The 11,764-nt window shown below is 41.4% G+C and overlaps 1 protein-coding gene across 1 annotated transcript; it reads left to right on the plus strand.

Moving 5' to 3' along the window:
- The first annotated feature begins 1,225 nt into the window (after positions 1–1,225).
- On the plus strand, positions 1,226–6,216 carry LOC116980171 (C-C motif chemokine 17-like). The gene is made up of 3 exons (XM_033032277.1): positions 1,226–1,334; positions 3,679–3,799; positions 5,589–6,216. The coding sequence occupies exons 1-3, from the start codon at positions 1,274–1,276 to the stop codon at positions 5,707–5,709; spliced, it is 303 nt and encodes a 100-aa protein (XP_032888168.1). The 5' UTR covers positions 1,226–1,273; the 3' UTR covers positions 5,710–6,216.
- Positions 6,217–11,764: the final 5,548 nt, after the last annotated feature.

Here is an 11,764-nt window from a genome sequence, read left to right on the forward strand (position 1 = left end):
AAAATTCTTAAGGGGTTGGACAGGCTAGATGCAGGAATATTGTTCCCGATGTAGGGGAAGTCCAGAACAAGGGGTCACAGTTTAAGGATAAGGGGGAAATCTTTTAAGACCGAGATGAGGAAAACATTTTTCACACAGAGAGTGGTGAATCTCTGGAATTCTCTGCCACACAAGGTAGTTGAGGCCAGTTCATTGGCTATATTTAAGAGGGAGTTAGATGTGGCCCTTGTGGCTAAAGGGATCAGGGGTATGGAGAGAAGGCAGGTACAGGATACTGAGTTGGATGATCAGCCATGATCATATTGAATGGCGGTGCAGGCTCGAAGGGCCGAATGGCCTACTCCTGCACCTATTTTTTCTATGTTTCTATGTTTCATGGTGTGATTCCACATTCATAGTATGTATGACATTCTATTGTGTCACACATCTAGTGATGTGACAGAGATCATATCACTAAGCTCTCTATCTCCTTTCTGATCATCGTCTCAGCATTGTTTGAGATCCGGCCCACTGCAGTGATGTCATCTGCAAGCTTGTAGATGGAGTTTGAGCAGAATGTGGCCACACGGTCATGAGAGTATAAGGAGTATAATATGAACTCAGAACAATGGAGCACTTGTGAACATAAAGACACCAAGGTTATCCATATACCTTACCTTAAAAATCCTTCTTCATGTGTCAGTTGAAAAAACATAATCAGCGAGTATATACACTGTACATGTTTGAAGAAGGGTTCCAACATGAAACGTTGTTTGAACATTTCCCTCAACAGATGCTGCCTGACCCACTGATTTAGGCTTTAGTCATTAGAATTTAGAGATACAGTAAGAAAACAGGCCCTTCGGCCCTAATTCTTTGGAGTCAGTTCTGTGGTTTAGATGAGGCAGGAAGATATATTAAGATGCATTGACACAGTAAACCACAGTTTATCAAGAAATTAATGCAAGCATGAACAATCGACATTATTTCTAAAATAAAAGAGATTTGCACACCCACCCACCCACACAACCAGTCTGTAATGGCCATAATGTCACTACTATTTTGTGAATGGAAATGTTAAGGGTACCACTACGATTAGGAATAAGAAGGTTTGACAAATCTAATGGTCTCATCATAATTTCCACAGAGGCACCAAATCAATTTCCCCACTACTTCTTCCCCCAGAGTAGAAAGGAAGTTGATCATCTCAGAGGGCATATATATATAAGCTACGATCCAAATACACTCTATTCTTTAACATCATTGCAGCAGTGAGCAACACAATTCAAAGAAAATGAAACAAGTTTTTGTGGTGTTGATTTGTCTCGGCGTTGTCAACTTCAATGTGGCCGGAGGTGAGAGCAATACTTTACTATGTGTTTGTTGCACATTCTACTTATTTTTACTTTTTTTTAAAACTGTCCCCTAAGTAGTAATTGTAGAGCAACTTATAAAGTCCAAAGATTGCTTGTCGTTGACTGTAATTGGTTGCTATTTTTCAATACTTAGCACAAACCATTTAGAACATTGTTCTGAACCCATCTGTAAATAAATAGCGGATGATTTTAAATGAAGCAGCAAGCCTTACTTTATTTCTCCACAGATCCAGACTCTCTTTCAGTCTTGTTTTATATTTAGCTGTATTTTCCTATTTGTAATTGTATTTCTGTGATTGACACAATTTTGGAATAAATGCAGTTGTTCAGCCGTTACTGATGCTGCCTCACAGCTCCAGTAATGCGGGTTTGGTCCAAGCTTCATCTGCTCTCTGCGTGGAGTTTGCATGTTTTATTCACTGTATGACCAGAAGGGGTTTCCCCTGGGTGCTCTGGTTTTTTCTCACAAATACATACGTAGATTAATAGGCTTTAACTGTAAATTGCCCTTCATGTACATAAAAGGCAAAAGAATTCAAGGGGAATTGATGAGCATGTATTAGAAAATTGTGGGATAATAAGATGAAAAAATGGTCTTGACGTGATTGTTTCGCTACATATTGGCACAGATCCAATGGACCAATTCACCTCCTTCTGTATCATAATAAGTGATAAACCAGGAGGAAAATGTAGTTCATAGGAACAACATTTTTACCAAAATGATTGTGTGGACATTACTCAGTATTTAGCTTTCATATAAAACATAATTATGATTGTTTGGAGAGGGTTGTAACTCCTTGTTACTTTTTTCAATACTACGCACTCTTCGCACTGCTACCATTGGAGAGAAGGTACAGGAGCCTGTTGTCCACAGGTTCAAGAACAGCTTTTTCCCCATGAACTATCAGTTTCTTGAACCACCCTACCTACAACTCTACCTCAACTACTTTATCTGTACTGAACTACTACAGACTTTGCCCTACTATGGTTGCTCCATGTGCTTTGTTTTTTGCACTATTATGGCCTAATATTATCTAGGCTTGTTGTTGTGACTCAGTTTCTGTTCAGTTTATTGTCACGTGTAATGAGGTACAGTGAAAAGCTTTTGTTGCATGCTAGCCAGCCAGTGGAAAGACAATACATGATTACAATCGAGCCATTTGCAGTGTACAGATACATGATAAGGGAATAACATTTAGTGCAGGGTAAAGCCAGTAAAGTCCGATCAAAGATAATCCGAAGGTCCGTGATGAGGTAGATAGTAGTGTCTAATGTGTCTAATTTGCCCGTAAACTTACATCAAGTAAAAATCTCATTGTTCTCATTCATATTTGGTGCATAGGACACATTAATTCATTGAATTAAATTAATTCATTAATTCACATCTTGATACTTCACTCTTATTCTAAACCAAAATATTCTCCAAGAACCACTTTGATATTGAATTTTCTTCTGGAAAAGTGCTAAACGTTTATTTAGTCTGTTTTACCTACAAACCTATTAACATAGCACCAGCCTAGTACAGGACTATCAAGTTTCATTGCGCTCCGTCTATCGTATTGACCAAAGCAGAAATGGTTATCACTGTCTTCAATTCTTATTACAAAGAGGCACTACAAAACACCAGTGCATGTTGCAACTAGACGACCATGTGACCTAGAACCATAACCAACATGATGTATTTGATATTCCAATGTGCTTGTCTTCTCAAGTTAATTTTGTCCAGGTGATTCATTCATTGTATTACCATCATTGTATTACCATCAGTTCCTCTGCTTTACCTTCACCTGTGCTACACTAACTTTAAAAGATGTCCGTTAAAGATGAGCCCAAAACAAATTGTGAACTTTGTAATTAGTGATAATATATCAATAAGGTAGCAATAAAAATAACAGCAGTGAATCTATACTAATATTCATTGAAATAAAAACCAGTTCAATTATGTGAGTAATATTTATTGGAAAGCAACTCAAGTGCAAATACAAATGGCCAAGAATAAGATCATCTGTGCTATTTAAACAAACCTTTATTCTCCGCTAATATACTTGAGTCTTATTATACTTCCTACTGTGGCTATGACATATTTCATCTTTTCTGTGCTGTGAATGCATTAGTTTACATTGAAGAAAGGCAATTTTAACCAGTGACGAGCCCTATTAGCTGTGATCTGTGTTAATATAGTTATTGTTCATGTAAGATCTTTATTTGCAGCATGTAGAAAACAACATTCATCCCCTTAAACTTGTCCTTAGTTTCTAGGCATAATTTCTCTCCATTTATTCCCAAAAGCTGTAAATAAATAACTTTTTCTTTATTTTCCTAGCTCCTACTCGCGTACTGACCAGCTGCTGTATGAGGTATTCGACACGAATCCCTGTCTTCAAAAATATCCAAAGATATGAAATGCAAGCAATTAATGGCCAATGCAGGATTGAGGCTGTGATGTAAGTCGTCTTCCTCTTCCTCCTCTCCTTCTTGTTTCTCTTCTTGTTCCTCTTCCTCTTCCTCATCTCCCTCTACTTCCTCCTCTCCTTCCTCTCCTCTTCGTCTTCTTTGTCTTCTTCTTCTTCCTCTTCTTCCTCTCCCTCTTCTTATTCCCAAATCAACAGGAGAGCAAAATCTGCTGCTCAAACTCAGCCTGCACATATTTTAATGTCATAGAGTAATTGAGTGATACAGTGTGGAAACTGGCCCTTCAGCCCAACTTGCCCACACCAACCAACATGTCCCAGCTACACTAGTCCCATCTGACAGCATTTGGTTCATATCCCTCCAACCCTGCCCTGCCCATGTATCTGTCTAACTGCTTCTTAAATGTTGGGATAGTCCCTGCTTCAACTACCACCCCCCCCCCCCCCCCCCCCCCCCCCCCCCGGCAGCTTGTTCCATACATCCACCACCCTTTGCGTGAAAAAGTTAGCCCTCAGATTCCTATTAAATCTTTTCCCCTCACCTTAAACCAACATCCTCTGGTCCTCTATTCTTTCTTTTTAATAAAATTCTGCCTTGCACTGGACCCTAAATTTGTATGTCATTATTATGCTTGATGCGTATATAGTTGTTTCCGAATGTAAAGCTCATTCCACCGGGTCTGTCTGTCTTTTAGTCTTTTTTGTTATTTTTATTGTGTTTTAAAAGTTTGTGTTAATGTTCTCTGGTTTGTTTTATGTGGGGGGTGGGGGTGAGGGAGAGGGAGGGGGAGGGGGAGGGGGAGGGGAAGGGGGAGGGGGAAACTTGTTTTCAATCTCTTACCTTGCCGGGGATGCGATTGTTTTCCGGATCGTATCTCCGGTCGCTCTGCGGCCTAACATCATGGAGCTGGAGGTCTTGCTCGAAACTGACTTTGAGCCCCTCCGTGGGATCGACGTCCCAACCGCGGCCTGCGGATTTCACCATTGAGGAGCTCACAGTCTCGGGTAGAGGCGGATGTCGGGAAGCTCCAAAGTCACAGGAGGTTCGACTAGCCCCGACCCAGGGTCCGATCACCCGACGCAGGGAGTTGAGATCCCCCAATGCGGGAGCTTGATCGCCCCGACGCGGAGGGCCCGACTGCTGGCTATGGGAGCAGTCAATAGTCCCGTTAATAGACAATAGGTGCAGGAGTAGGCCATTCGGCCCTTCGAGCCAGCACCACCATTCAATGCGATCATGGCTGATCATCCCCAATCAGTACCCTGTTCCTGCCTTCTCCCCATATCCCCTGACTCCGCTATCTTTAAGAGCCCTATCTAGCTCTCCAGAGAACCGGCCTCCTCCGCCCTCTGAGGCAGAGAATTCCACAGACTCACCACTCTGTGAGAAAAAGTGTTTCCTCGCCTCCGTTCTAAATGGCTTACCCCTTATTCTTAAACTGTGGCCCTTGGTTCTGGATCCCCCAACATCGGTAACATGTTGCCTGCCTCTAGCGTGTCCAAACCCTTATATGTTTCAATAAGATCACCCTCTCATCCTTCTAAACTCCAGAGTGTACAAGCCCAGCCGCTCCATTCTCTCAGCATATGCACTGGAACGGATGGCTCGAGGCCCCCGACCATGGGAGCACAAAGAAGGGAACAGATTGAACTTTTTTTTCACCTTCCATCACAGTGACGAATGTGGAGGAGTCACTGTGGTGGATGTTTATGTTAAAATGTATTTTGTGTGTCTTGTTGGTAAATCAAATTCCTCGTATGTTGCAAAACATATTTGGATAATAGAGTATGATTATGACGATTATGATTTGTCTCATTTCAGATTCTTTGTTAGGGGCAAACGCGTCTGCTCAGATCCAAAAAATGAAAAGGTGATTGAAAATTTGAGAAAGCTCATCGAAAAAGAACAGAGGATGAAGATGATGCTTATTTTATGGAAGTAAAGAGGATATCTTTACCAACTATGGAGCGGAGGAAGTTTTCAAGAAAATCTTTTCTACTTAATATTCTGCTTTGTCATATTTTACACATTACCTTGAAAAAATCAAACATGGAACCAAGGTCTCCATACATGCCTTAAATTATGAACAAGCCTTATTCAAATCTGATCTTCTCCTTGTTGTTTGAGCTCTACCACACACTGCTTCTTCACCGCCACCTTTGTAAGGGCGGTACAGTCACACAGTGGCACAGCAGTAGAGCTGCTGTTTTGCAGCACCAGATACCCGGGTTCGATCCTGACTATGGGTGCTGTCTGTGCAGAGTTTGTATGTTCTCCCTGTGACCACGTGGACTTTCTCCAGGTGCTCCGGTTTCCTCCCACACTCCAAAGACGTACAGTTTGGAGGTTAATTGGCTTCAGTAAAATGATCAATTGTCCTTTGATAGCGTGAAGGATAGCGCTAGTGTATGAGGTGATCGCTAGTCAGCGCAGACTCAGTAGGCTGAAGGGCCTGAATCATTTTTTAAAATTCATGCTGTGACATGGTAACTGATCAAATCTATAATTGGTACTTTCTCACTGATAAGAGTCAGATCTCTCGCCCACCCACACATAATTTTCCTATCGGGTCTCCTGAATTCTTATACATCAATATGATGGCAGATCTTGAAACCTTAAGCCAAGATGGACCTCCCCAATATAAGTGTACTAACTTCCATTTTAGCTTAGGGGATTTACAAAGTGCTGTTATTCTTACATATTTACATACAGTCTAATGTACCAATGTTGTTTTCCTTTAAATCATTTTAGCTAACGTACACACAGTCATAGAGTTATACAGTGTGGAAACAGGCACTTCGGCCCATCTTTCCCACACCAACCAACATCTACACTAGTCCCACCTGCCTGCGTTTGGCCCAGATCCCTCTAAACATGTCCTATCCATGCACCTGTCTAATTGTTTCTTAAACATTGCAATGATCCTTGCCTCAACTACGTCCTCTGGCAGCTCGTTCCATACACCAACCAACCTTTGTGTGAAGAAGATACCCCTCAGATTCTTATTAAATCTTTCCCGCTTCAAGTTAAACTGAAGTAAAATGGAGGAGGACTGGCCAAGCTCTGTGCCTTCCACCACAGTGATGAATGCTGTGGTGGATGTTTGTGTAAAATTTTTATTGTGGTTGTGTTCTTTATTATTGTACCGCTGCTGGCAACCCAAATACCACCGACCTTGGTTGTGTGGCAATTAAATTATTTCAAATTATTTCAAGTCCTCTGCATCTCAATTCCTCTACTTTGGCCAAGAGACTCTGTGCGTCTGCCCGATCTATTCCTCTAACGATTTTATACACGTCTATAAGATGACCCTTCATCCTCCAAGGAATAGAGTCCCAGCCTGCTCATACCTCACCAAGCAGTGACATTTTATAATATTCCCATTCAAAAAGGCTTCACTGTCAGGTAGCGAAAACTAATTTATGCCAAGTTAACTTACTTTTTTCCAGAACAGGTAGAATTATTTATTTTCAAAACAGGTTGCATAATGGTCCAGACTTTGCATAAGGGAAAGGATGCTGAAATATTAAGCTGATCTTCAATCCCACTCTTTTTAATGTCTCACAAAGAGTGTATTCCCTAAATAGAAAAATTCAGCTATTTATTCTCACTCTTTGCTGTATTCATTTTATGATTCAATAAATTATATATTCATAATTTTGAGTACGGATCATTTCTGCATACAATTATCATGAAGCAGTGACAAGTAAACAGTGGATACATTTGCTTTATTGATTTCATGGGTTCATCGGGACATTGAAGATGGTTATTGAAAATTCCAGCAGGGCCTTGTTCAACTGAGCAAGTTGGCGGAGGAATGGCTAATGGAGTTTAATGCAGATAAATACAAGGCGTCACATTTTGTTGAAGTCAAACCACAGCAGGACCTTCATAGTGAATGGTAGGCTGCTGAAGACTGTGGTAGAGCAATGTTCCAGGAGTACAGGTGTTAATTCCAGTTCTTCTACCACCTCGAGTCTGGGTCAGTAAAACACTGAGTCAAGCAATGGAATCCAAGCCCTTTTATTCAACTTCTGCTCCACTCACTCAAGCCTATGACAGCCTCGCGTAGACAGAACAGAAAGAGAGACAACACCCCAACGAACAGATCATCTTTATATCCCTAGACACTAACGGCACAAAAGTACAAGGGGGGGGCGACCCCCACAAACCAATCGTCGATAAAATACATGGAGTGGCAATTCCTTTGCCCAATCACAGAACAATACAAAGGAACATCTTTAACACATGGAAACAAAGTAGAAACATCTTCAGTGCATAAAGAAACATCTTTAGTAGGGCCACCCCTCTGGACCAATCACGGGTACCGGCGGGAAGGCACTGAAACAAAGTAGAAGCATAACACTCCCCTAACCAATCACAAGCATGCATTAAGTGTCAGTGCACTGAAACAGAAAGAAAACCCTTGAGGAACCCAGACTTAGTGGCAACAGGTGGGTCACATGAGCAGAAGCTTCCTGGGGCTTCTTCAGAGTTCCAGACACAGTGGAGCCAGTAAGGTCACATGGGTCCCCAGCACCTTGCAATGTATTGTCACTATCTGTGAAGCCCACTTTCTCACAGACACCTGCCATTTCCAAAGTACCCAAACCCTTGCGTATCTACACAGGTACATAGTTCCCTGAAATTGGCGTTATGGATAGATAAGGTGGTAGAGAAGGATTTTGGTACATTACAGTTGTACAAGATGTTGGTGAGGTTGCATTAGGAGTATTGTGTTCAGATTTTGTCACCCTGATATAGGAAGTGTGTCATTAATCTGGAAATAGTGCAGAAAGGATTCATGAAGATGTTGCCAGGACTTAATGGCCTTAAATATAAGAAAAGATTGGCAGACAACAACATTATTCCTTGGAATACAGGAGGTTGTCGGATGATCTTATAGAGATAAATGAAATCATGCGAAGAATAGATAGGGTAAAAGCACATAGTCTTTTACCTAACGTAGGGGAATCAAGAACCAGAGGACATAACTTTAAGGTGAGAGGGGCAAGATTTAATTGGAACCTTAGGGGCAACCTTTTAACTCAGCAAGTGGTGGGTATATGGAACAAACTACCAGAAGAGGTAGTTGAGGCAGGTACTATAACAGCATTTAGGATAGGAAAAGTTGCGAGGAATATGGGCCAATCATAAGCAAATGTGACTTGCTTAGATGGGGCATCTTGGTCGGCACGGACAAGTGGGCCGAAGGGTCTATTTCCCTTCTGTACAACTCTATGATTGTATCTAAGCTTAATAAATGCTGATAAATAAAGCGGTATTATTTAAATATCCTGTTATCATTTGGACTTGCCATTCCCACACTTCAATTTCTACCAATGACTTAAAGTACTGAACTTATTTGATCCATTTGACTGGATTCTGTCTGATAATTAATCCCACCAGAGAATAACGTTCTTTATTGAACATGAAATGCCTTCTTTCACTAATGTTTGAAAATTTCATTAGAGGGAAGAGTAGTCAGGACAGATGAGAAATAGACACTGTATGCATGAGGATGCATTTTATCTCAGATGTAGCACTACTTTCCGTGAGATTGAAGGACTTTGCAGAGGGGATCTGAGCATTGCAAGGGGGCGGCACGGTGGTGCAGCGGTAGAGTTGCTGACTTACAGCGCTTTCAGTGCTAGGGACCAGGGTTCAATCCTGACTATGGGTGCTGGAGTTTCTACGTTCTCCCCGTGGGTTTTCACCGAGATCCACGGTTTCCTCCCACACTCCAAAGATGAACAGGTAAGTAGGTTAATTAGCACACCATGTGTAAATTGTCCCTAGTGTGTTAGGAAAGTGTTAGTGTGCGGGGATCGCTAGTCTGCGTGGGCTCGGTGGGCCTAGGGGGCTGTTTCAGCGCTGTATCTTTAAAACTAAAAACTAAAACTAAAAAGATCTCTAACCTCCTCCCTCCTCACTATTGAGAGACTGAAACAGTCCTTTCAGAAAAAACTGAATTTCACTTCTTTCTGCTCTAATGGCATTTGGTGCTCCACTGCATTGGAGAAACCAAACTATGGGGTTAACCGTGAGCTTCCTGTTGGCTGTAACTTTAAGTCTCCATCACACTTTCATTCAGACACATAGTGAATAACTGTGGCTTTCTGCAATGTTCTAATAACGTGCAACATAAGGTGGAGGAATAGCAGTTAATCTTCAATGTGTGCACAGTGTGGCCCTTTGGACTCAATATTGAATGTAATAGTTTCAGGTTACTTGCTTTCTAGGCATGTATCAGCTTGTAATGTTAACCCATTCACTCTCTCTTCACGGATACTGTCTGATCTGCTTGGCATTCCCTACAACTCTGACCTGCATTTCAGCCTTTTGTTTTTTTTCTTTTTGTCACTCAGAATTAACTATCAACCGAGTGATTTTATCAGCTGCTTATCACCATGGCAAACCCAGCCTCACCTGTTGCTTTGTCCATCTAGTTCAGTTCAGTTAGTTTATTATCACTTGTACCGACGTACAGTGAAAAGCTTTTGTTGTGTGCTAACCAATAAGCAGAAAGACAATAAATGATTACAATCAAGCCATTCACAGTGTTCAGATGCGTGATAAGGGAATAACATTTAGTGCAAGATAAAGTGATGTCTAATCAAAGATAGTCCGAGGGTCACCAATGAGGTAGATAATAGTTCAAGACTGCTCTCTAGTTGTGGTAGGATGGTTCAGTTGCCTGATAACAGCTGGGAAGAAACTGTCCCTGAATCTGGAGGTGTGCGTTCTCACACTGCTATACCTTTTGCTCAGTGAGGGGAGAAGATGGAGTGTTTGCTTTGTCCTATCTATTCTTTCCCAACTTCCAGCAACTTTTTCACTCCTTCCCATTTCAGATCCAAGGTGTTTATTTCTCTTTCCACAGATGCTGGCTGACCTGCTCATTGTTTCCAGCATCATCTGTTTGCATTTCAGATTTCCAGCATCATGATGTTTGTTTTATTTTTTATTAATATTTTTGTTCCTTATCCTTCAATTAAAACCAAAGTCCCCTCCTGTTATGGATATAATTATAATTTAATTAGCCTACAGTACTTTCACTTCAAGCCAGGCTGCCACTTCTTGGCAGAGAAACTAAGTTCTGATGCATTTTAGTTTTTTCATTGCCACTTCACCACAATGCCACAAAATGATCTTTCCATTGACTTTTCCCATTTGATTGATTTTGCAAATGAACCAAGAGATTGTTCCAAACACAAATTCACAATGATCATTGTTCCCGCCTGTTCAATTGATGAGTGGATGATATGAGACTGTACCTGGCCAGTCAAATCTCAAAGCACTGCTTAACGAAGGAAGCCATCTGATATCATCAAAGACCCACATCACCCTAGTCACATTCTTGTTGCCATCATCAGAAAGACGGTACAGAATCGTGGGAACCATTGCCTCCAGGATGAAAAACAGCTTCTTCCCAACAGCTCTCGCCACAACCTCATCTCAGCACCAGACACCTACAGACTACTATGGTTGCTCTTCGTACTTTGGCTTGCATGGTCTAGTTTACCTAGAATAACTGATAATTTATTGGATATGTATTCATTGTGTCATTGTGGTTAATGTGCTTGTAAATCTGCTGCAAGTAAGAATTTCATTGTTCTAGCCCCAGAACATGTGACAATTAAGCACTCTTAACATTCTCTAGACCATTAAATTACTAATAAACAAAATGTACATGAGGGCCTCTTCTAATATCTGCCACAACTACCCCAAACACCAGAATGTTCTCAGACATTAATGTTTTATCTAGAAGCTGGACTAACTCTTAATAGGAAATCCAAAGTGAAGTCCAGAAACAGATCTCAGCTAAGGGAGCAAAACAAGTGGCTACATCAAACTATGATTTTACTTCGGAGTCACGTGAGTGACTACGTGAAGAACCCGCTTCCAACGCATGCGTGTCATATCGCTACACGCATTGCACGAGTCAACAGAAGGGTAGAGGACGTCCCCCAGTAACGGGAGAAGGAAAAAAGGAC

This window comes from Amblyraja radiata, chromosome 13, assembly GCF_010909765.2.
Source record: "Amblyraja radiata isolate CabotCenter1 chromosome 13, sAmbRad1.1.pri, whole genome shotgun sequence".
NCBI lineage: Eukaryota > Metazoa > Chordata > Chondrichthyes > Rajiformes > Rajidae > Amblyraja > Amblyraja radiata.

Coding starts and splice junctions, on each gene's coding strand:
- LOC116980171 (XM_033032277.1), top strand. CDS start 1,274: ATGAAACAAGTTTTTGTGGTGTTGATTTGTCTCGGCGTTGTCAACTTC. Junction 1,335..3,678: donor CAACTTCAATGTGGCCGGAG/GTGAGAGCAATA, acceptor TTATTTTCCTAG/CTCCTACTCGCGTACTGACC. Junction 3,800..5,588: donor TGCAGGATTGAGGCTGTGAT/GTAAGTCGTCTT, acceptor GTCTCATTTCAG/ATTCTTTGTTAGGGGCAAAC.